Source organism: Somniosus microcephalus, chromosome 3, assembly GCF_052327205.1.
Source record: "Somniosus microcephalus isolate GS21.2 chromosome 3, FLI_Smic_1.0, whole genome shotgun sequence".
Taxonomy (NCBI): domain Eukaryota; kingdom Metazoa; phylum Chordata; class Chondrichthyes; order Squaliformes; family Somniosidae; genus Somniosus; species Somniosus microcephalus.
The window spans coordinates 313462326-313488855 of record NC_140989.1 but is presented as its reverse complement, the minus strand read 5'-3'; the positions used below and the strand labels follow the sequence as shown (position 1 = coordinate 313488855).

General features: G+C 45.3%; 1 protein-coding gene across 2 annotated transcripts in view; it reads right to left on the bottom strand.

The window, feature by feature from the left end:
• Window positions 1–26530, bottom strand: part of zyg11 (zyg-11 family member, cell cycle regulator) — an 84844-nt gene that overhangs the window by 40856 nt on the left and 17458 nt on the right. For both annotated transcript variants that reach the window (XM_085982969.1, XM_085982970.1), the window contains exons 2-5: window positions 26011–26176; window positions 22459–23216; window positions 7425–7565; window positions 6279–6455 (exon numbers count right to left, since the gene is read on the bottom strand). In XM_085982969.1, the coding sequence (XP_085839095.1) occupies window positions 6279–6455; window positions 7425–7565; window positions 22459–23216; window positions 26011–26176 (1242 nt within the window). The remainder of the gene's footprint in view (window positions 1–6278; window positions 6456–7424; window positions 7566–22458; window positions 23217–26010; window positions 26177–26530) is intronic.

Sequence of the window (26530 nt, the reverse complement as noted above, 5' to 3'; positions counted from 1 at the left end):
TGCTCCTCCGACATGTTAAGGCTCATCACCTGCTGCCTAAAGACCCTCGCAGCTTCCCGTCGGATTGGCCGACCTCCATTGCCCTTCCACCTTCTGGCCAATGCCGGCTCTCTCCCACCGTCTCTCTGCCCCTTCACAGTGTTGGCCGATGATGCCGTCGCCCTCCAAACAAACTCTCATTCCGATGCCAATTGGTCAAAAGGCTTTTAGGTGTAGTGCTGCAAGTGCTTCGGACAGGTTTGAAGGACCCAAGTACTGTAAAGCTAAATTCCCAGAACTCCGCTCCACATTAGCTCGCCAACTCTCTCTAGCAACGATCGCTATGAGCAGGCCAAGTGGCAGAAGATTCTGCACTAAAGCTGTCCCCTTTAAAAGTGTTAGGGGGATTAAATACATGGGGTTACGGGGATAGGGTGGGATATGTGTTGGTGTAGGGGTTACGGGGATCGGGTGGGATAATGTGTCAGTGCAGGCTCGATGGGCCGAAATGGCCTCTATCTGCACTGTGGGGTTTCTGTGATTCTGTCTGTGAAATAGCGCCCCCCTACTCCGAGAAGGGCATGTTAGCCCTCCTTCGAACTGTCACTAATAGCGCTGGGCGCTAAGGCTCCAGGCGCCACCCAATATGCGCTCAGGCGATCCTAGAAGGCGTTGCACACTGAAATGACGTCATGAACTGCTTGCGCTCGCGGGCACGCGCAAACACTTAGCGCAGGCGCTAAATGTATAGTCAATATCTGAGTTGTCGCTATCTTCATAGCGTCCGCCCCAACATAGGGCTTCGCCCCAATTCTAGGTCTCTTTAGGCGCTCAGCGCCACCAACCCAATTTCTAGGCCTTTATTTTCAACACTTGGACAGATTGGTGTGCACCTTTAGAAGTGGCTTAGTGAGTTGCAGTGAATGGCGAGACATAACAGTACCCCCCACAATGGTGAGGAGTGTGAAAGGAATGGCATGGTCATTGTAGGGATGCTTTATAGTGTTGGTGTGGGGTGGTGCCAATCTGGTGCATCATGTGGCAGCCAGGGTGTACAGCATAATGTTAACTAAATCTAGCCATAATGAGGCCATCCCTGGCCTCCCGGGCAGCAATGTGCTCGGGTGCTGATGCCCTCTGTCCTGTGCAGCATCAGGTGATTGCAGAGAAGGTTGGTGATGTTGTTGGTGCTGCTGCTGTGCCTGGTGCTGCTGGTGTTGGGGCTCATCGTGGTCCGATTCTGAGGACCAAGGTGAGACAGTATAAATGGCAACCATGTTAATGGAATAGATGACAGGTGACGTACAGCTGACAGAAGCATTCTGTCAATGGTGAGAGAGTTCTTTCAATGAGGTGACACTGGATGAAGACTCTGCTGGAAACACTTGCAGCCTGCAGAATCTGTGCTGGAAATGGACTGAGCAACAGTTTCTGCTTGAGGAAAATGATCAGCTGTCAGGTGGGAGCTTTTGCTGTACATTTGATGCGGTCAAGTAATCAGCTGGAGCAATGGCCACGGAAGTCCCACCTCAGGTTGACAGACGTGGTTCCCGAGCTGCGTGAATCCTGTGGCCATGCAGGGAAATTAAAAAAGTAAGTGGAAAAAGACTCTTAAGTGCCTGTAAACTACCTGTTCATCATCTCAATTGGGTTGCCTGCCACTGCCAATTGGGTCGGCTCCACGATGACAGGCGCGCCTGGGGGAAAGACGCACGAGGGTGGGATGACAGCGGGTTCCTGACCCGCTACCAAAAACAACAACTTTCCCTCCCGACCCACCACCAATCGCGCCCACTGCCACCCTGGAAAATTCCGGACCCAGACTGGGAGGGCAGTGGATGGGACCCAGAGTGGGAGGGCAGTGGACGGGACCCAGTATGAGCAGCTACGGGCCAAATTAAAAAGCAGAACCACAAGGGTAATAATCTTTGGATTACTACCTGAGCCACGAGCAAATTTGGCTAGGGTAAATAAAATCAGAGAGTTAAATGCGTGGCTCAAAGACTGGTGTGGGAGAAATGGGTTTTGCTTCTTGGGACACTGGCACCAGTACTGGGGCAGGAGAGAGCTGTTCTGTTGGGACGGACTTCACTTGGCCAGTGCTGGGACTAGAATCCTGGCAAATCGAATAACGAGGGCTTTAAACTAATTAGTGGGGGGGGAGGGGGGAAGGTTTCAAGAGAGCGAAAAATAAAAATGTCAGCGGAGAAGGCAATAGAGCAAGGTAGCAGTGGGGGAATTAAAAGCCAGAGCGTGTCAGGAAGGGACAGAATATATAAAGATAAAGGTAAAGTAGTAAAGGGGGTAAAAGCAGGAATAAATTGTTACAAAACATATTTAAAAGTTCTTTATCTGAATGCACGCAGCATTCGTAACAAAATAGACGAGTTGACGGTACAAATAACTACACATGGGTATGATCTGGTGGCCATTGCGGAGACATGGCTGCAGGGTGACCATGACTGGGAACTAAACATCCAGGGGTATTTGACCATTAGGAAGGACAGACAGGAAGGTAAGGTGGCTATGTTAATAAAGGATGGAATCACTGCAATAGAGAGAAATGATATTGGGTCAAAGGATCAGGATAGTGAAACGGTTTGGGTGGAGATAAGGAATAATAAGGGGAAAAAGTCACTAGTGGGCATAGTCTATAGGCCTCTTAACAGTTGCAACTCTACTGGTCAGAGTATAAATCAGGAAATAGTTGGGGTTTGTAATAAGGGAACAGCTATAATCATGGGATATTTTAACTTTCATATTGACTGGACAAATCAAATTGGGCAGGGCAGCCTTGAGGAAGAGTTCATAGAGTGCATTAGGGACAGGTTCCTTGAGCAGTATGTTACTGAACCAACCAGGGGGCAGGCAATCTTAGATCTGGTCCTGTGTAATGAGACAGGATTAATAAAAAATGTCCTAGTAAAGGATCCCCTTGGAATGAGTGACCATAACATGGTTGAATTCCAAATTCAGTTGGAGGGTGAGAGAGTTGGATCTCAAACCAGCGTACTAAGCTTAAATAAAGGAGACTATGAAGGTATGAGAGCAGAGTTGACTAAAGTGGACTGGGAAAATAGATTAAGGTGTAAGACGGTACATAAGCAGTGGTGTACATTCAAGGAGATATTTCACAACTTTCAAGAAAAATATATTCCACTGAGGAAAAAGGGACGTAAAAGACAGCCATCCGTGGCTAAGTAAAGTAATAAAGGATAGTATCCGACTGAAAACAAGGGCATATAAAGTAGGCAAATCTAGTGGGAGGATAGAAGATTGGGAAGCATTTAAAAGCCAGCAAAGAATAACTAAAAGATTAATTAAGAAAGGGAAGATAGATTATGAAAGTAAATTAGCAAAAAATATAAAAGCAAATAGCAAAAGTTTCTACAGTTATATAAAAAGAAAAAGGGTGGCTAAAGTGAATGTTGGTCCCTTAGAGGACGAGACCGGGAAATTAGTGGTGGGGAACATGGAATTGGCAGAAACGCTGAACAAATATTTTGTATCAGTCTTTACAGTAGAGGACACTAAAAATATCCCAACACTGGACAAACAGGGAGCTATTGGGGGTGGGGGGGGGCGGGAGGAGCTAAACACGATTAAAATCACTAAGGAGATGGTACTCGGTAAGATAATGGGACTTAAGGCGGATAAACCCCCTGGACCTGATGGCTTACATCCTAGGGACTTGAGAGAAGTAGCGGTAGGGATTGCAGGTGCATTGGTGGTAATTTTCCAAAACTTCCTGGATTCATGAAAGGTCCCAGCAGATTGGAAAACTGCTAATGTAACGCCCTTATTTAAAAAAGGGAGGTAGACAAAAGGCTGGAAACTATAGACCAGTTAGCCTAACATCGGTGGTTGGTAAAATGTTAGAGTCCATTATTAAGGAAGCAGTAACAGGACATTTGGATAAGCATAATTTAATCGGACCAGAGTCAGCATGGTTTTATGAAGGGGAAGTCATGTTTGACAAATTTGCTCGAATTCTTTGAGGATGTAACAAACAAGGTGGATAAAGGGGAACCAGTGGATCTGGTTTATTTGGACTTCCAAAAGGCATTTGACAAGGTGCCACACAAAAGATTACTGCACAAGATTAAAAAAAATCAAAAAAAAAAATCACAGGATTGGGGGTAATATACTGTCATGGGTGGAAGATTGGCTATCTAACAGAAAACAGAGAGTTGGGATAAATGGTTCATTCTCGGGTTGGCAATCAGTAACTAGTGGTGTTCCGCAGGGGTCAGTGCTGGGACCCCAACTCTTTACAATCTATATTAACGATCTGGAGGAGGGGACCAAGTGCAACATATCCAAGTTTGCCGACGATACAAAGATGGGAGGGAAAGCAGTGAGTGAGGAGGAGTTGCACATTCTCCCCGTGTTTGCGTGGGTTTCCTCCGGGTGCTCCGGTTTCCTCCCACAGTCCAAAGATGTGCGGGTTAGGTTGATTGGCTATGATAAATTGACCCTTAGTGTTAGGGGGATTAAATACGTGGGGTTACGGGGATAGGGTGGGATGTGTGTTGGTGTAGGGGTTACAGGGATCGGGTGGGATATGTGTCGGTGCAGGCTCGATGGGCCGAAATGGCCTCTATCTGCACTGTGGGGTTTCTGTGATTCTGTGTGACATAAAAAACCTGCAAAAGGACATAGACAGGCTAAGTGAGTGGGCAGAAATTTGGCAGATGGAATATAATGTTGGAAAGTGTGAGGTTATGCACTTTGGCAGAAAAAATCAAAGAGCAAATTATTATCTAAATGGAGAGAAACTGCAGAGTGCTACAGTACAAAGGGATCTGGGGGTCCTGGTGCATGAAACACAGAAGGTTAGTATGCAGGTACAGCAGGTGATCAGGAAGGCCAATGGAATCTTGGCTTTTGTTGCAAAGGGGATGGAGTATAAAAGCAGGGAAGTCTTGCTTCAGTTATACAGAGTACTGGTGAGGCCACACCTGGAATATTGCGTACAGTTTTGGTTTCCATATTTAAGATATACTTGCTCTTGAGGCAGTTCAGAGAAGGTTCACTCGGTTGATTCCAGAGATGAGGGGGTTGACTTATGAGGAAAGGTTGAGTAGGTTGGGCCTCTACTCATTGGAATTCAGAAGAATGAGAGGCGATCTTATCGAAACATATAAGATTGTGAGGGGGCTTGATCGGGTGGATGCGGGGAGGATGTTTCCACAGATGGGTGAGACTAGAACTAGGGGGCATAATCTTAGAATAAGGGGCTGCTGTTTCAAAACTGAGATGAGGAGAAACTTCTTCACTCAGAGGGTAGTAAATCTATGGAATTTGCTACCTCAGAGAGCTGTGGAAGCTGCGACATTAAATAAATTTAAAACGGAGATAGACAGTTTCCTAGCTGATAAGGGAATTAGGGGTTACGGGGAGCGGGCAGGGAAGCGGACGCGAGTCTAGGTTCGGATCAGCCATGATCCTATTGAATGGCGGAAGAGGCCTGAGGGGCCGTATGGCCTACTCCAACTTCTTATGTTCTTATGTTCAGAGTGGGAGGGCAGTGTAAGAGACCCAGAGTCGGAGGGCAGTAGACGGGACCCAGAGTGGGAGGGCAGTGGATGGGACCCAGAGTGGGAGGGCAGTGTAAGAGTCCTTAATCAACAGGCAGAGATAAGTTAGTACTTACTTATACACAGAAACAGAAACTGCAGTTAACAAAGTATGTTTCATTTCCTGGTCTGCACTAAAGTATTTATACAGGCTTTATGAAAAGCATAAATCCAGTTGTTATCACTTGGCTATATTAATGCTAGCACAGGGTCTTTGAATCAGGCAAGAGTATGGTCTTGTAACAAATGTAGCAAAACTGCAGTAACTCCTAAAATTGGAGATTTTGATTTGCACAAGCATTAACAGAACAACTTTGTTTTAACACAGGTCAAAGACAGATTAAATGCAGTTAGGCTTCATATAGCCAAGCACAAATTTAAGACTTTCCCAATTACTAATTCCAATTTTAAGTGGTATCTTCCTGATTGGCATTCCATTCATCAACTACATTGCATGTTCACAGAGCTAATGTCTCAATCGTGTTAGACAAGCCAGCATTTTCTTGGGGAGAAACAATCATGGCTACTTTTTTACACTTCTATAGTTGACTTGTAGGTCAGAATAACTTGCACTGCATTAACTTCTCATTTGTTAAACTGAAACCAATGTGTTGAGCTAGGTAGTCTAATGTAAGGCAAAGTTTGAGATGGTTGACTGCTTGCAAACACATAGTAATGCCTGTGGATTATCTGTGCTATATAGCATTCTCTGCTCTTTACCTGTTGATGGTTGGGAAAATGTTCCATGGCTTTCAGCAAGAGGCGTGTCACTTCCGTCAAAAGGCGCACAGGCATGCCAGCTGCCAAATCCTGTTTTGTCAAGTTGAATACGCATGCGCTAGCAGCAAGCTGCACTGGTAAGTTTGTAGAATGGTTTTTCATTCCGGTGACCACAAGCTGAAATAAAAATGAAATTCAAGCAATGGTAACCAGCTTTTTAAAACATGTTTGGCTTGATTTTCACCCTCAATAGATTCATCCTTCACTCCCAAGCTATGCGCAATTCCCTGTCTGAAATACTTGAACAGTGCCTTGCCCTCCAAGTTTCACTTCCAGCAGCAAGTGACTCATCTCTGTTCAGAGGTTTTATAGACTCAACTGACACAGGAACCAGTGTGTTGTGTACCAGCATGCAAGCCATCTGTAGTGGCAATAAATACACTGGCTCAATGAGAGCCTAGATGGGCATGCCAGGGCCAACAGCAGGCCTACCTTAGCAAGGAGAATGCCAAACCACCACCTTCTTAGGCAACTAATGGACAATAAATGCAGCCTTCCAGTGCTGTCCACATCCCAAGAACAAATATTAAAAAAATTATTGTATATAAATCAGGAGTTAGAATCCTGGCTAGCCCATAAGCATGGAGGTCAATCTGTGCGCTTGTACTATCACACTGGCTGACACCAGGTAATGTCAATTTTATATTTTGCTTCTAATGGAAGACGTTTCATAAAGATAGATCTTTTCCACTTGAAGAATTTGCCCCATTTGCAATGCAAGGCAGTTTCAGCAACAACAGGAAACCTACACATGCAGTTAATGCAAAATTGTGGGCGTGACCCAAGTGCTACTGGCAGGAGCAATTTAGCTTTGCTACCGACACCACACTGGCCAGTAAATACTGACATTGAACCACTGGAGGATCCAGGAATTCTCCCTAAAAGATTATGCAATGCAAACTTATTATTTCTATTCTCTGTGCCACATGCACTGCATTACCGCTCCATGTACACAGGAATCAAATGTAGCATGGTACAATCATAGCATACTCTAATTAGTGGTGGACTTCTAGGTCACGGAACCATTTTTGATACTTCTATAGGTAACATTGCAGTGCAAGAGTCAGTTTAAATGTAGTCATTTACCTTCAGTAACTCCGGCTGCGGTTTTTCCATGCTGTGTGTGAGACTGAAAAGATGGAATAATGCTTCTCTTACAAAAAAGGCCCTTTCGCTGTAGCGACGAAGAGCTTCAGAGATCTGTATTTCATTCGCTTCTCCCGAAACCTTTCACATGCAAAATGAGGGGAAGAGTTACTAATGTGTTTTTGATGAGTCAGTAAGTGAATTTTCTCTCCCTTCCACCACCCCACATAAATGCAGTAACCTCATTTTAACTCATTCACTACTAAAGGCACCATTCTTGCATCATTCCCACAGCACTCACTGATCTCCAGAAGATACCTAAAGTTGTCATTATAGCAGCTGCATGCAGTAAATACAAACTACAGCAAGGGACTGCTCAATGATAGTGACTTAAACATGGCAAAAGTTGCAGTTTACCACTTAGAGATAACGTTTCATAAGCCACTATGTGACCGTTAAAAGCTATTCATCTTTTATGATGTAACAAAGTATGGATACAAAGTTACTGTTCCATCAGTCTACAGGCATTATTTCTGGGTTTTGTTTCTTCCAAGCACACTTAATAGTTTCTAATTTTCAAAACTCATAAGTTTAAAAAAAAGACACAAATGCTTTGAAAAATTCTGCAAAAACAAAGTACAGAACACTTTCTGAAGTACAGGAAACTGTGTGTTATCCGGAGGCTAACTGTCCGGAATGCTCGAGCCACCGGCAAAAAACAGGAGCCGTTTTCGTTAGGTTTTTTTTCTTCTCATTGCTTTTTTCCTCAACAGTCAAGCCCTGCAAGGTCTGCTGAAGCTGTTGCTAAGCTACAGAGACGCTTGGACTGTTTAGAAGCTGTTGGGTTTGACAGATACGGAGCTCAGAAGCTTCTGTATCTTTCAACATTAGCGCTGGTATGTCCGGCAGTTTTGAGGGAACGGCAACAGCTCGGTCCCGTCGGTGCCAGATAGCACAAAGTTTCCTGCAGTAATATCTTGGTTGCCGATCAACCTAGAAAGATTCTTCCAGGCCGAGTCCTTGAATGTGTTGTCGTCTCCCAAATCCGTGCCCATCTTTACCACAACTCCATGATTTACTCCAGTATCAGATAAGCTGCAGTTAAATATTGGGAAGACCAAAACCATCATATTCGACACCATCACAAACTCAAAACCTTGTCACCGATTCTATCCCCCTCCCTGACCACTGTCTCAGGTTAAATAGACATATTTCATCTACTGGGTCCTATTTGACCCCAAGCTGAACTTCCGACCCCATAATCTTCTCAATCAGAGACTATTTACTTGCACCTCCGTAACATTGCTCGCATCAGCCCCTGCTTCAGTCCATCTGAAACCATCATCCTTGACTTTGTCGCCGCCAGACTCAACTATTCCAAAGCTCTCCTGGTTGGCCTCCATTTCTCCACCCTCCAGAAACATCATCTCATCCTGTGCTGCCCATATCCCACCCCAGAGACATGAGCACAAAATTCAAAGCTGACACTCCAGTGCAGTACTGAGAGAATGCTGCACTGTTGAAGGTGCCGTCTTTCAGATGAGATGTTTAACCGAGGCCCCGTCTGCTCCCTCAGGTGAACGTAAAAGGTCCCATGGCACTATTTCGAAGAGGAGCAGGGGAGTAAAGAGTTGGTGCAGGAGGGAGGGTTTTCGTTTCCTGGATCACTGGGCCTGCTTCTAGGAAAAGGTGGGACTTGTACAAGTCAGACGGGTTGCACCTGAACCAGAGCGGGACAAATATCCTTGCGGGGAGGTTTGCTAGCATTGTTTGGGGGGGGGGGGGGGGGGGGGGGGGTTTAAACTAACTTGGCAGGGGGATGGGATACAGAGGGGAGCTGAAATAGGGGGTGATGTGCTGCCAATTATAGAGAAAAAAAGTCAGCTTGGTAGACAGGGCAAATATATAAGGGCAAGGCTGGATGGCATCTATTTTAATGCAAGGAGTCTTGCAAATAAGGTGGATGAACTGAAGGTGTTGATAAACACATGGGAGTATGATATTGTTGCTATCACGGAGACATGGTTGAGGGAAGGGCAAGACTGGCAGCTCAATATTCCGGGGTACAGAATCTTCAGGCGAGACAGAGGGGGAGGTATAAGAGGAGGGGGTGTCGCAATATTAATTAAGGAGTCAATTACTGCAGTAAGGAGGGATGATATATTAGCAGGGTCCTCTAATGAGGCCATATGGGTGGAGCTTAAAAACAAAAAGGGGGCAAGCACTTTGCTGGGAGTGTACTATAGGCCTCCAAAGAGTCAGGGGGAGATAGAGGAACAGATATGTAGGCAAATCTCAGAGAAATGTGGTAATAATAATGGGGGATTTCAACTTCCCCAATATTAACTGGGATAGTCAGAGTGTGAAAGGCTCAGAGGGTGTAGAATTCTTAAAGTGCATCCAGGAGAGCTTTTTGAGCCAGCATGTAGAAAGTCCTACAAGAGAGGGGGCGGTACTGGACCTAATTCTAGGGAATGTGGCCGGCCAAGTGGAAGAAGTGCTAGTAGGTGAGCACTTTGGTGACAGTGACCATAATATGGTGAGATTTAAGGTGGTCATGGAAAAGGACAGGGATGGGCCAGAAATAAAGGTTCTAAATTGGGGGAAGGCCGATTTTAATAGGATAAGGCAGGATCTGGCCAAAATAGACTGGGATCAGCTACTTGTAGGAAAATCCGCATCGGAGCAATGGGAGGCTTTCAGAAGGGAGATTGAGATCATACAATGGCAACATGTTCCCGTAAAGGTCAAGGGTGGTTCCAAAAACCACAGGGAACCTTGGATGTCAGGGGATATACGAGAATGGATTAGGAAAAAGAGGGCTTTTGGCAGATACAAAAGGCTAAAGACGGAGGAAGCCCTAGGGGAGTACAAAAAGTGCAGGGGGATACTTAAAAAAGAAATTAGGAGATCAAGGAGGGGGCCATGAAATAACACTGGCGAGCAAAATAAAGGAAAATCCTAAGATGTTTTATAAGTATATTAAGGGTAAGAGGATAACTAGGGAAAAAATAGGGCCCATTAGGGACAAAAGTGGCAATCTGTGTGTGGAGCCGGAAGATGTAGGAGGGGTTCTAAATGAATTTTTTGCATCTGTTTTCACTATGGAGAAGGACGATGTAGACATAGAAATAGGGCGGGGGGACTGTGATATGCTCGAACATATTAACATCGAGAGGGAGGAGGTATTGGCGGTTTTAGCAGGCCTAAAAATGGATAAATCCCCAGGCCCGGACGAAATGTATCCCAGGCTGCTGTGTGAGGCAAAAGAAGAGATTGCGGGGGCTCTAACACATATATTCAGAACCTCTCTGGCCACAGGGGATGTGCCAGAGGACTGGAGAACCGCTAATGTAGTACCATTATTCAAGAAGGGGAGTAGGGAAAAACCGGGGAACTACAGGCCAGTGAGCCTAACATCAGTGGTAGGTAAATTATTGGAAAAAATTCTGAAGGACAGAATTAGTCTCCACTTGGAGAGGCAAGGATTAATCAGGGATAGTCAGCATGGCTTTGTCAAGGGAAGATCATGTCTGACCAATTTGATTACATTTTTTGAGGGGGTGACTAGGTGTGTGGATGAGGGTAATGCAGTGGATGTGGTATACATGGATTTCAGTAAGGCCTTCGATAAAGTCCCGCACAGGAGACTGGTCAAGAAGGTAAGAGCCCATGGAATCCAGGGTGCCTTGGCACATTGGATACAAAACTGGCTTAGTGGCAGAAGGCAGAGGGTGATGGTCGAAGGTTGTTTTTGTGACTGGAAGCCTGTGGCCAGTGGGGTACCACAGGGATCGGTGCTGGGTCCCTTGCTGTTTGTGGTCTACATTAATGACTTGGATATGAATGTAAAAGGTATGATCAGTAAGTTCGCAGATGATACAAAAATTGGTAGGGTGGTAAATAGCGAGGAGGGTAGTCTCAGTCTGCAGGACGATATAGATGGGTTGGTCAGATGGGCGGAACAGTGGCAAATGGAATTTAACCCGGAAAAAAGTGCGAGGTGATGCACTTTGGGGGGACTAACAAGGCAAGGGAATACACAATGAATGGTAAGACCCTAGGCAAGACAGAGGGTCAGAGGGATCTGGGTGTGCAAGTACACAGATCCCTGAAGGCGGCGGAACAGGTGGATAAGGTGGTAAAAAAGGCATATGGGATACTTATATTCTATGCCTCGACTAATGAAGGCAAGAGCAAGGAGGTTATGATGGAGCTGTATAAAACACTGGTTAGGCCACAGCTGGAATACTGTGTGCAGTTCTGGTTGCCACACTACAGGAAGGATGTGATCGCTTTGGAGAGGGTGCAGAGGAGATTCACCAGGATGTTACCAGGGCTGGAGCGCTTCAGCTATGAAGAGAGACTGGGCAGATTGGGTTTGTTTTCCTTGGAGCAGAGGAGGCTGAGGGGGGACATGATTGAGGTGTACAAAATTATGAGGGGCATAGATAGGATGGATACTAAGGAGCTTTTTCCCTTAGTAGAAGGGTCAATAACAAGGGGGCATAGATTCAAGGTAAAGGGCGGGAGGTTTAGAGGGGATTTGAGAAAGAACTTTTTCACCCAGAGGGTGGTTGGAGTCTGGAACTCACTGCCTGAAAGGGTTGTGGAGGCAGGAACCCTCACAACATTTAAGCAGCATTTGGATGAGCACTTGAAATGTCATAGCATACAAGGCTACGGACCAAATGCTGGAATATGGGATTAGATTAGACAGGGCTTGATGGCCGGCGCGGACACGATGGGCCTCTATCCGTGCTGTATAACTCTATGAGACTCAGTGTCCTGGCCAATATTTATCCCTCAATCAACATCACAAACAGATTATCTGGTCATTATCACATTGCTGTTTGTGGGAGCTTGGTGTGTGTGAATTGGATGCCACGTTTCCCACATTACAACAGTGACTACACTTCAACATGCACTTCACTGACTGTAAGGCACTTTGGTATGTCCGGTGGTCGTGAAAGGTGCTATATAAATGCAAGTTTGTCTTTCTTTTTATCTCACACCAGTCATGCTCACCCATCACCCTTATCCTTGCTGACCTAGACTGGCTTCCATTCCCCCAATTTTTAATTCTCATTCATGTGTTTAAATCCCATCATGGCTTTGCTCCACCATATCTCTAACCTCCTCCAGAACTCTGCATTCCTCTGACTCGGGCCCTTGTACAGCCCCCTCCCTTTGTCCCATCATCAGCAGCTATGCTTTCAGTCATCCAAGTCCTATTCTCTGCAATTCCCACCCCAACGCTCTCCACCTCACTCGCCTTGACTCTTAACTGCCCTCTGAAATGGCCAAGCAAGCCACTTAGTTGTACCAAACGGATGGATCACCCGGCATCGACCTCGGCACCAGACAAATTCTGTCAGGAGTAGCGGACCACATTTGAATATACTGTATCCTGTGACTTATTGCGAGCAAAGCCATGGCAGAACACCAATGTTTAGCAAAAGTGTCACCCCTCCAAATATCTCCTCCTGTGGTTTGTCGTCCATTTTGTCGTTGTCGTCACACTTTTTTTTTTACAAAAAAGAAACATTTTCCCCATCCCTTTCTCTCAAGTATGCCAGGTCACAGCGATATCATTTTGCATAATGTCACCTCACCCAATGGCCATTCGTCGCAAAAGCCCAAACAGTGAGCATTAGCAGACTATTTAACCATGGGGTCATCACAGTCAAGCCCAATTCAGCCCTCACCTGATACACACATACCACTCCAAGTAACAGTTGCTAAATAGTCATAGAGTTATACAGCACAGAAAGAGGCCCTTCGGCCCATCGCGTCCACCAAGCCCTGTCTAATCTAATCCCATTTTCCAGCATTTGGTCCGTAGCCTTGTATGCAATGGCATTTCAAGTGCTCATCCAAATGCTTCTTGAATGTTGTGAGGGTTCCTGCCTCTACCACCCTTTCAGGCAGTGAGTTCCAGGTTCCAACCACCCTCTGAGTGAAAAAGTTCTTCCTCAAATCCCCTCTAAACCTCCTGCCCCTTACCTTGAAACTATGCCCCCTTGTTATTGACCCCTCTACTAAAGGAAAAAGTTCCTTTCTATCTACCCTACCTATGCCCCTCATAATTTTGTACACCTCAATCAGGTCCCCCCTCAGTCTTCTCTGCTCGAAGGAAAACAACCCCAGCCTGTCCAGTCTTTCTTCATAGCTGAAGCACTCCAGCCCAGGTAACATCCTGGTGAATCTCCTCTGCACCCTCTCCAAAGCAATCACATCCTTCCTATAGTGTGGTGACCAGAACTGCACACAGTATTCCAGCTGTGGCCTAACCAGCGTTTTGTACAGTTCCATCATAACCTCCCTGCTCTTATATGCCATGCCTCGGCTAATGAAGGCAAGTATCCCATATGCCTTTTTAACCACCTTACCCACCTATTCTGCTGCCTTCAGGGATCTATGTACATGCACACCAAGGTCCCTCTGATCCTCTGTCTTTCCTAGGGTTCTACCATTCATTGTGTATTCCCTTGCCTTGTTAGTCCCTCCAAAATGCATCACCTCACACTTTTCAGGGTTAAATTCCATTTGCCACTGTTCCGCCCATCTGACCAACCCATCTATATCGTCCTGCAGACTGAGGCTACCCTCCTCGCTATTTACCATCCCACCAATTTTCGTGTCATCTGCGAACTTACTGATCATACCTTTTACATTCACATCCAAATCATTAATGTAGACCACAAACAGCAAGGGACCCAGCACCAATCCCTGCGGTACCCCACTGGACACAGGCTTCCAGTCACAAAAACAACCTTCGACCATCACCCTCTACCTTCTGCCACTAAGCCAGTTTTGGATCCAATGTGCCAAGGCACCCTGGATCCCATGGCCTTTTACCTTCTTGACCAGTCTCCTATGCGGGACTTTATCGAAAGCCTTACTGAAATCCATGTATACCACATCCACTGCACTACCCTCATCCACACACCTAGTCACCCCATCGAAAAATGTAATCAAATTGGTCAGACATGATCTTCCCTTGACAAAGCCATGCTGACTATCCCTGATTAATCCTTGCCTCTCCCAAGTGGAGACTAATTCTGTCCTTCAGAATTTTTTCCAATAATTTCCCTACCACTGATGTTAGGCTCACTGGCCTGTAATTCCCTGGTTTATCCCTACTACCCTTCTTGAATAATGGTACTACGTTAGCTGTTCTCCAGTCCTCTGGCACATCCCCTGTGGCCAGAGAGGTTCTGAAAATTTGTCAGAGCCCCTGCAATCTCCTCCTTTGCCTCACACAGCAGCCTGGGCTACATCTCGTCCGGGCCTGGGGATTTATCCACTTTTAAGCCTGCTAAAACCGCTAGTACCTCCTCCCTCTCGATGCTAATATGTTCAAGTATATCACAGTCCCCCTGCCCGATTTCTATGTCTACATCGTCCTTCTCCATAGTGAACACAGATGCAAAGTGATGAAGATCAAGTCTATTAGCTCTCTCCATAGCCTAAGTTACTGAAGCAAATTTCAGCAGCATCAACCTTTTTCCCTTAAGAAAAACTGGTTCTTGGTCTTTTGCTGGCATCAAGTGCTCACAGGTTAAAAAAAATCAGCTTTTCTGAGAGAGAAACTTTTGCAAGCCTTTGACTAAATTTGTGACAGAGATAACACAACCCAAAATTGGACTCACTGTCCATCTAAGCTGCTGTTGTTGACCACTAAAAGCTGTTTGAAAAAATATAAGAACACAAGAAGTAAATTCTTTATGTATTTAGGATCCTCTTGGAAGGAGATGGGCTTTTATCTTGTTTTATCTCAGAGTGCTCTAAAAAAGTCACTGCTGCCTCAGTGACACCCGTTTTCTGTGACGTCCTATTTACTAACAGGCAGTCACATGTATTTAAGTAAATGGAAATTTGAGATTCTCTGGATTAGTTTACATGGAAAATACCTGAAGCATAACCTACAGCACATGCATCTCGGCACTCCTTTCTTCCAAGGGTACTGAATTTTACCATTTTCTCCCTTGACCAGAAACCACTCATTGCCCAAATAACCTGCAACCAGATTCCCCCCTAGACAAGGTGGTGTATGGGAGCAGGTCAGGGAGAACACTTCCTTTGATTGTTCCTCTTTGGCAAAGTCCCTAAGCTCTTCTCAGGGAACTCCAAAAGCAACGTGGTGGATAGATAAGAAGCCAAAGCCATTTTTCCCAGATACTCTACCTATAGTAAATGTATACGCACATTTAAGTATTTAGCAGTGCTCATTTGTACACTGAAGATGCTTGAATGGCAAAATGAAGTCAACACAATTCTAAAGGAAACATACCAATAAAGAACATTTTTCACTTGCATTAAATTAAACCACTAACAGTAGGAACAATTAAATAACGTTTTTGAAAAAAAATACAATATAAAAATAGAACAAAAGTGTTAAGCCTGAAAGGTAATGGACTAGATTAAGTGACCAAGCACACCAGCCTTTCACTTCAGGGATATGGGTCTGCCTGCAGCCCAGAGTTTTAAAATTAAACCCTTCTCTCTTGCGGTTAGTTGCAACAGTTCATGTCATCTTAACCATGCTCCCAGTGGGCACGCATCACAGCATAAAACAGGCCGTAAATCAACATCAATAGCATTTTTAACATAACCTCACTCAAAGGTCACAAAGCTGGCCAATGTAAGAAATGGAAAATTCACACATCAAGGATGCAATTTATTTGGGCATCGTGATGGGAGATTTACACTGCATCAAGCACCAGGTCATGTCAAACATGGGCTAGATGCAGACACTGGGTATAAAACAAAGAACTGTTCAATTCCTCAGCACACATACCTCTCACTTTTATGAAGGCAGGGAGGGGATAGCAAAAGGACTCAGAAGCCAGACTGCATGCTAAATGGCTCCACTGGTTTCAAATCCCAGTGTACTATATCGCTGGAGTGTCAGAAAATGTGAAAAACCACCCTCACGGTCTACCAATGTTAAGAGACCTACTCACAGTGAACATAAAAGAGTATTATAGCAAAATACTGCAGATGTTGGAAATCCGAAATAACAACAGAAAATGCTGGAAAAACTCAGCAAGTCAGGCAACATCCGTGGAGAGAAATTTGAGTTGACGTTTCGGGTTTGACCCTTCTTCAAAACTGGAGAGAAAAGGAACTAGATCGAAGGCAGGGCTGCGATCGGACAAAAGAATAAAAGAACCAAAAGAAGTAAAAGAGATTAGAAGCTAGACGAGATGGTAATAGGCTGTGATTAGGTGTAAAGTGTACTGGCAGGGTAAAAGATAGCTGCCAGGTGTGAGAGAGAAACAAAAGGAAAGGGGGGAGGGGGGGGAAGGAAAGGAGTGGAAAAATATAAGTGAAAATGAAATAGGGGCCGAGGTTATGATCTGAAATTGTTGAACTCAATATTGAGACCGGAAGGCTGCAGAGTGCCTAATCGGAAGATGAGGTGCTGTTCCTCGAGTTTACGTTGAGCTTCCGTGGAACAGTACAAGAGGCCAAGGACGGTGAGGTCCGAGTGGGAATGGAGCGGTGAATTGAAATGACAGGCGACCGGAAGCTCGGGGTCACCCTTACGGACTGAACGGAGGTGTTCCGCAAAGCGGTCACCCAATCTGCGTTTGGTCTCCCCAATGTAGAGGAGACCGCATCGTGAGCAGCGAATACAGTATACTAGATTGCGAGAAGTACAAGTAAATCGCTGTTTCACCTGGAAGGGGTGTTTGGGGCCCTGGACAGTGGGGAGGGGGGAGGTATAGGGGCAGGTGTTACATCTCCTCCGCTTGCACGGGAAGGTGCCGGGCGAAGGGGAAGGGCTGTTTGGGGTGAAGAGGAGTGGACTAGGGTGTCTCGGAGAGCGCGGTCCCTGCGGAATGCTGAAAGGGGAGGGGAGGGGAAGATACGTTTGGTGGTGGGATCACTTTGGAGGTAGCGGAAATGCCGGAGGATGATCCGTTGAATGTGGAGGCTGGTGGGGTGAAAGGTGAGGACAAGGGGAACCCTATCGTGGTTCCGGGAGGGAGGGGCAGGGGTGAGGGCAGAGGTGCGGGAGATAGAACTGACACGGTCGAGGGCGGTGTCAACCACGGTAGAGGGGAATCCTCGGTTGCGGAAAAAGGAAGACATGTCTGAAGCACTGGTGTGGAAGGTGGCATCGTCGGAGCAGATACGGCGGAGGCGGAGAAACTGGGAGAATGGAATAGAGTCCTTACAGGAAGCGGGGTGGGAGGAAGTGTCGTCCAGGTAGCTGTGGGAGTCAGTGGGCTTGTAGTAAATATTGGTCGATAACCTATCCCCAGAGATGGAGACGGAGAAGTCGAGGAAGGGAAGGGAAGAGTCAGAGATGGACCATGTGAAGGTGAGGGAAGGGTGGAAATTGGAGGCAAAGTGAATGAAATTGTCAAGTTCGGGGCAAGAGCAGGAAACGGCACCGATACAGTCATCAATGTATCGGAAAAAGAGGTGAGGGAGGGGACCCGAGTAGGACTGGAACAAAGATTGTTCCACATAGCCCACGAAAAGGCAGGCATAGCTAGGACCCATGCGGGTACCCATGGCAACACCTTTGATTTGGAGGAAATGAGTGGAGTTAAAGGAGAAGTTGTTCAATGTGAGAACAAGTTCAGCCAAGCGGAGGAGGGTGGTGGTGGATGGGGACTGGACGAGCCTCTGTTCAAGGAAGAAGCGGAGTGCCCTCAGGCCATCCGGGTGGGGGATGGAGGTGTAGAGGGATTGTACGTCCATGGTGAAAAGGAAGCGGTTGGGGCCAGGAAACTGGAAACTGTTAAAGTGGCGGAGGGCGTCCGAAGAGTCGCGGATGTAGGTGGGAAGAGACTGGACAAGGGGAGAAAAGATAGAGTCAAGATAGGAAGAGATAAGTTCCGTGGGGCAAGAACAGGCTGAAACGATGGGTCTACCAGGGCAGTCCTGTTTGTGGATCTTGGGAAGGAGGTAGAAGCGGGCTGTGCGGGGTTGGGGAACTATGAGGTTGGTGGCAGCGGGGGGAAGATCTCCAGAGGAGATGAGGTCAGTGACAGTCTTGGAAACGGTGGTTTGATGTTCGGTAGTGGGGTCATGGTCCAGGTGGAGGTAGGAGCAGGTGTCGGAGAGTTGGCGTTCAGCTTCCGCTAGGTAGAGGTCAGTACGCCAAACAACAACAGCACCACCCTTGTCAGCGGGTTTAATGACAATGTCAGGGTTGGATCTAAGAGAATGGAGTGCTGCAAGTTCAGAGGGAGGTAGGTTGGAGTGAGTGAGGGGAGCAGAGAAATGGAGACGGCCGATGTCACGGCGGCAGTTAGCGATGAAAAGATCTAGAGAGGGTAAGAGGCCAGGGGGAGGGGTCCAGGTAGAATGGGAATTCTGCAAGCGGGAGAAAGGGTCAGTTTCCCCAACCCCGCACAGCCCGCTTCTACCTCCTTCCCAAGATCCACAAACAGGACTGCCCTGGTAGACCCATCGTTTCAGCCTGTTCTTGCCCCACGGAACTTATCTCTTCCTATCTTGACTCTATCTTTTCTCCCCTTGTCCAGTCTCTTCCCACCTACATCCGCGACTCTTCGGGCGCCCTCCGCCACTTTAACAGTTTCCAGTTTCCTGGCCCCAACCGCTTCCTTTTCACCATGGACGTACAATCCCTCTACACCTCCATCCCCCACCCGGATGGCCTGAGGGCACTCCGCTTCTTCCTTGAACAGAGGCTCGTCCAGTCCCCATCCACCACCACCCTCCTCCGCTTGGCTGAACTTGTTCTCACATTGAACAACTTCTCCTTTAACTCCACTCATTTCCTCCAAATCAAAGGTGTTGCCATGGGTACCCGCATGGGTCCTAGCTATGCCTGCCTTTTCGTGGGCTATGTGGAACAATCTTTGTTCCAGTCCTACTCGGGTCCCCTCCCTCACCTCTTTTTCCGATACATTGATGACTGTATCGGTGCCGTTTCCTGCTCTCGCCCCGAACTTGACAATTTCATTCACTTTGCCTCCAATTTCCACCCTTCCCTCACCTTCACATGGTCCATCTCTGACTCTTCCCTTCCCTTCCTCGACTTCTCCGTCTCCATCTCTGGGGATAGGTTATCGACCAATATTTACTACAAGCCCACTGACTCCCACAGCTACCTGGACGACACTTCCTCCCACCCCGCTTCCTGTAAGGACTCTATTCCATTCTCCCAGTTTCTCCGCCTCCGCCGTATCTGCTCCGACGATGCCACCTTCCACACCAGTGCTTCAGACATGTCTTCCTTTTTCCGCAACCGAGGATTCCCCTCTACCGTGGTTGACACCGCCCTCGACCGTGTCAGTTCTATCTCCCGCACCTCTGCCCTCACCCCTGCCCCTCCCTCCCGGAACCACGATAGGGTTCCCCTTGTCCTCACCTTTCACCCCACCAGCCTCCACATTCAACGGATCATCCTCCGGCATTTCCGCTACCTCCAAAGTGATCCCACCACCAAACGTATCTTCCCCTCCCCTCCCCTTTCAGCATTCCGCAGGGACCGCGCTCTCCGAGACACCCTAGTCCACTCCTCTATCACCCCAAACAGCCCTTCCCCTTCGCCCGGCACCTTCCCGTGCAAGCGGAGGAGGTGTAACACCTGCCCCTATACCTCCCCCCTCCCCACTGTCCAGGGCCCCAAACACCCCTTCCAGGTGAAACAGCGATTTACTTGTACTTCTCGCAATCTAGTATACTGTATTCGCTGCTCACGATGCGGTCTCCTCTACATTGGGGAGACCAAACGCAGATTGGGTGACCGCTTTGCGGAACACCTCCGTTCAGTCCGTAAGGGTGACCCCGAGCTTCCGGTCGCCTGTCATTTCAATTCACCGCTCCATTCCCACTCGGACCTCACCGTCCTTGGCCTCTTGTACTTACATAGATACATAGAAGATAGGAGCAGGAGTAGGCCATTCGGCCCTTCGTGCCTGCTCCGCCATTCGATGAGATCATGGCTGATCCTTTAATTCAGTATCCCGTCCCCGCCTTCTCTCCGTAACCCTTAACCCCTTTTGCCCGTAGAAATATATCTAATTCCCTCTTAAATATATTTAATGAGCTGGCGTACACTGCCCTCTGTGGCAATGAGTTCCACAGGTTCACCACTCTCTGAGTGAAGAAATTCCCCCTCATCTCTGTCCTAAATGGTTTAGCCCTTATCCTTAAATTATGTCCTCTAGTTCTGTTCTCACCCGCCAAGGGAAACATTCCTTCTGCATCCAGTCTGTCTAGACCTGTCAGAATTTTATACACTTCTATGAGGTCCCCTCTCAATCTTCTAAACTCCAGTGTGTACATCCCTAAACTACATAGTCTCTCCTCATAGGTCATTCCCGCCATTCCTGGTATCAGCCTGGTGAATCGCCGCTGCACCCCCTCCATGGCAAGAACATCCTTCCTCAGATGAGGCGACCAAAACTGTACACAGTACTCGAGGTGTGGTCTCACCAGTGCCCTGTACAGCTGCAGCAAGGTATCCCTGTTCCTGTATTCTAACCCTTTTGCTATTCCACGGAAGCTCAACGTAAACTCGAGGAACAGCACCTCATCTTCCGATTAGGCACTCTGCAGCCTTCCGGTCTCAATATTGAGTTCAACAATTTCAGATCATAACCTCGGCCCCTATTTCATTTTCACTTATATTTTTCCACTCCTTTCCTTCCCCCCCCCCTTTCCTTTTGTTTCTCTCTCACACCTGGCAGCTATCTTTTACCCTGCCAGTACACTTTACACCTAATCACAGCCTATTACCATCTCGTCTAGCTTCTAATCTCTTTTACTTCTTTTGGTTCTTTTATTCTTTTGTCCGATCGCAGCCCTGCCTTCGATCTAGTTCCTTTTCTCTCCAGTTTTGAAGAAGGGTCAAACCCGAAACGTCAACCCAAATTTCTCTCCACGGATGTTGCCTGACTTGCTGAGTTTTTCCAGCATTTTCTGTTGTTATAAAAGAGTATTAGCTGTCGGATCCATAAACATGAGGGGCTGACCACCTAAATAGGAGCACTGATTTAATTCCTAAATGCACCGTAAATGGCATCTTTAGCACATAGCTTGCTTTATTTCACTGAAGTTCTGTATCACAGTTTGGGCAAATGCAGCACATGACAAACAGCCACTGATCACTGCAGATGAGATGAGGCTATTTCAGACTCAAGTAGGTTTTCATATATACCAGTGTCAAAACATCTTGCAGCAATTCCTAACCTGATCAGCTGCTACTTGACCATTTAAAAAAAAAACTGAAACTAAGAACACATTTCACCGTTTAGAAGTGGAAAATAAATTCTAAAATGGGCTTACAAACTCCTGACTTGTAGATCAACCACGAGGAGTTACTATACTGGGAGCTTTTGTTCTACATGGCAAAAAAAAAGGCAAAACACAAAAGGAGATAAGTAATGAATCAACTGAAAGAGACGCACTGGTGTAATCCGCAGATTTGTATCCCTTTGCCTTGGAGCGAGACTACTCAAACCAAACCAAACATCATGTCATTTGCACAGTTAAAAGGTGGTAACAATTAGTCATTTCAACAATTCAATGTTTGGTTCTGAAAGGACTCATTAAATACATCAATTAATAGTTCAAAAAAAGCACGATTTCCTAGTCAAATAATCATTCAGTACAGGTAATTAAATTCCATGCGCGGTGAACATCAAATCCAGACTCCACTGTTCAGAAAGTGACCATTGTTTTTTCACACCAAATGTTGATAAAAAGTCAGATTTAACAACTAATTAATTAAATTGATACTGATTAGTTAACAGCCCGATTGAGTTTGCTTTATTAGGAGATTAAGAATCTGACAAAATAAAAATGATTACAAGTGTGGAGATTTATAGAAATATTCTGTAAAAAAAAAACTATGCCACAAACTTATGAACTGTCGATTAGCCACCGGATCTGAACATGGAGACAGCGGCCTCAGCACAAACTAATGGTCAGAATTGAAAACTACTGTAACTTATAAACCCATATTGAGTGCAAAAGCTTCCCAAGCATAAAAGCCAAGGTTGTATTCTGAAAAATATATGCATAAAGGAAAACCAACCTTTAAGCTCCCTTCTCCAGAAAGAAACTCAGAATAGCCAGCATCAGTAGCAAGTAAACCCATAAATTGCATTGTAGGCCGATGCTGGACAAACGCCTGAACAGCTTTATCTGTGATGTGCTTCCTGCCCGAAATATCCAGAGATCGAAGACTAGGTAGTATGCCGGACAGTTCTAGTAACCGAAGTGCAATGTCAGAGGTAAACTGCTTATCGTCAGAGATGTCTAGGTGTTGCAGGAGCACCAGTTCTTTAATGATTTCTAAAATCTGTGTAGTTGTCATCTTCAGGCATTTGAGGTGGTGCATGGTCAAGGATTTTAGCCTGTCCTTACAGGTCAGAAGTGGCGTGATGTCAGTGACAGAAGTGTTTGAAATATCTAAACTTTCTAACCTCGGAAGAGAAGTGACATCCCTAAGATCATCGTTGTAGAAGAGAACGTTGGTAACACTTAAAACACGCAGGCCAGTTAGCTGGCTGAAGCATCGCTCATAGGGGTCTTCCAGAGACAGTGTTAATGAATTCAACACAAGACACTGCAGGTACTGTTGATTCCATTTGTTTGTGACGAGTGCATTTACAATATCAGTTATCGTGATGTCTGCATTTACACCAGAAGCATCCAGGTCAATAAGCTTGTGGTGGCAGAACGCTTTCCTAAATGCTACTGCTGACAGTTTAGCATTTCGAATACAAGCACGCTTCAAGCGCAGCAGATCGTTCCTGCGGAAAATTCCCACCGTCTTTTCATTGAGCACACCTGTTGTAAGAATAGAAAAAGAGAGACAATAGAGAATGGTTAGTGAACCGATACAATTTGGTGAATTTTATTTGCTCAAGTTGAGGGATGTCAGTGCTGAAGGAAGGGAACATTTTTTGGAACCCAATATTAGCTTTTGCACAGGAAAGCTCACTCAACTTTTCTGGAAAAGCCTTGACCCCCAACATATGAGCATCTGTTTGCTATACTATTGCAACATTTTCCATTTCCCACAACAGCCATCCAATGAGCAAAACAGGCAATATAATTGCCAATTATATGTGGTTTTCTGCTGCAGATAGACTTTCCCTAAGAACTATATTAAGGGTGCTCTATTTCACTTAAGGACAGTATTTCATAGCTTTCATGACAAAGGAGCTGCCTGACCTGCTGTGCTGAGTGTTTGCAGCATCTTCATGGATGACGTTCTTTTACATCTTTCACACATACTGTACGGGGCTGGGAAGGAATTCCACGCCAAGTTTCTTCTATTTTGTTGAACATTTCTCATTGACATTACCATTTCTCATAGTGGTGCTTTTATTAGCTGTACTTCTCACTACAGAAAGTTATGTATATTTTTAGTTAAAACTTTTTAGCTATAACCAATGAAAGATTTGCGACCAAAATATTCAAGTGCAGAAAGCAGCATTCTGTTCTTTTCTGATTAATATTACCATTTCTCACAGTGGTGCTTTCTCCAGTAACTAGGTTAAATCAGCAAACTGTGGTCCATACAATCTACCCGGAAATCACATTTGCTAGTATAAACTGTCCAAATAAAGTGCCGAGAGTCAGCACGTGAACCAAAACTACCTCAGCATAGGTTTGATGCTACAATCCATGTTAAGCAACTGAAGCTACATAAATAGAGTAATAGAATAGAGCTTCACTGTTTGTACTGATTTTATAGATTACATGCAAATTGCACAAACACGAGGAGAAATTTACTTCTTGCATCCCCTCCCTAGTCAGGTGGGATTGGAGGGTATGGGTATCTCTGGACAAGTGCTGAACAGGAGGAATACATCCACTGGTCCATAGTTGATTCAGACAAACTGCTATTATGAACTGCCATCAGACTCATGCCCAAATTCCCCTTTCCTCTAAACCAGCACACACATTCTTTTTACCTCTTGCCCATCAGTACTTATGCCTTCTCATACCACCCAACGGTTCTCTGCCATGCAGGGTAACCAGAAGGGAGTGGGGGGAAAAAAAGCAAGTAACTAATCTTCCCTCTCCTTAGATATGTGCATGCACCTACATAAGTGCAGATCCAGTATAACTAGCCAAGATTTCATTGCTCAGCATGGACTAGAGCAAAAGATCTCAGGATAAATAACGCGATTCTGAAATTCCTAGTGCTCCAGGAATCTTTATAATGCTCACAGAAGCTCTTGTCATATCTAGAATAGCTGAATCCCAATTATCACAAAATTTGACATGCTTGCTATTTCTGTATATTTAAAAAAATTGTAAATTTAACACATTTAATCATTCCCACAGCAAATGAAATAGAAAAGCACTTAAATTTACTGCTGTAAAACATTTATCTTTTATAATGTACTGCTGGCTCTACATAATGCTGGGCAGTTTTACTATTTTAAATGTTCAATGCAGCAAATCAGGGAACTTTTTAAAAACTACATTATCAACCAGATGCATACATGAAAAAAGATCCAGGAAATAAGAGTACAAGTAATTAACCATGACAAGGTGGTATGTACATCTTCACATCAATCAGCCTGCAGCATGCCAAGCAACTAGAGAAGCATCTAATCATTGCAACTAATACTAACACAGAAATATATGTCTCTTATGTGGAACCTTATCAAATGCCTCCTGGAGTGGTAGATATTCTCTCTCCCCCTGCCCCCACAACACCAGCACTTAAGGACAAATCCATCTTAGATGCTCATGCTGAATATTCCTTTAAAGTGGATAAGTAGGAACAGAGACCATTTATTTCTCACAGCATTACTGTCCCCCCGGCAAAATTTAGTCGCTTCAAATTTGCAATGTAGACTATCATCTGGTTTACTAATTTAAAAGTAAACTTTTAGAGACTATTATTTTTAATGATGCTACAGCAAAGTATAAAATCACTGTGCAATTTCTTTTTAACTTTATACTCTCAGTATTTTTCCTTTATCAAAAATCACAAACAATAAGTGTGTAACAGGGCAATGGAATCAGAACAAAATAATGCACCAAAATGAAAAGCAATGGATAAAGTCCACAGCTAGAAGCTGATTAATCATGTAATGCACTGCAGTGACCATTAAAACTAGGCTCACCTGAGCTCAGCGCTGGTGTGCTTACAAAGGGAAAGATAAGAATCACTTATTCTTGATGAAAACATTTCTCAAGCCACAGTGGCATCAATCATTTAAGGGATGCTAAAAAGATCACCAACCATTTATTTTTGGGTGTGGGGGGGGGGGGGGGGGGTGGTGGTGGTGGGAAGTGTTGAGGATACAGATCCGCTGTGCAAACATCCTTTAATTCCCCAATCCCACATGCCCACTGTCATTTCAGAGGGTCATGCATGCAAGTTAACAGTATTCCAGGGGGCCCAAATTTGAAAGAATTTATCCTGGTGATATTACACACAAACCTTTGATAGTTGAAAATCGACTGATATGTCAATATTTTGAGGGGGGGAGGGGGGTGGGGAGAGAAAGGGGAAATAGTACTTGTATTGTGAGTATATCCAGAGTATATCCAGATAATCTACCGCTGAGAATTCTTGATTTCTCAACTTAAAAAGAGATAAAGTAAACAGTCTTACCATTCAGGGACATTTTCTGCAGCAGACGATCTGCCAGTTCTTGTGGAAACACCACAGCTTCCTTGAGGCAGAATGAGCCATCTGTCCTTTCCCAACAAAACTTGTTCAAATTCACCCTCAAGAAATCCAAGCAGATATCGGTTAACGAAAGGGGAGAGAAATCTTCCTGTTGGTAGAAAAGAAAGAAAATGAGTGTGGCACAAATATATCTGAACACATAACTACAGATATATTAACACATTGGAGTGATCATCAGGAGCTTTAAAAAAAACCTTTACTTTAATTTATATATTTGTAAAAAAAAATTAAGAACAATATTTATCTGTAAATCTTGCAACACAGAGCTTATTATAAGCCATGGTATCTAGGGCTGTGAACTCTGTTTCTCCTCTTTGGGAGAGGGATTAAAGGTGATACTAAATCATTATAGTGTAATAGTCCATTACAGTTCTCACTGTGAAATGGCTTCAGTTATTTTCTATAATATTATACACAAAGCTATTATAGAAAATTAGTTTGT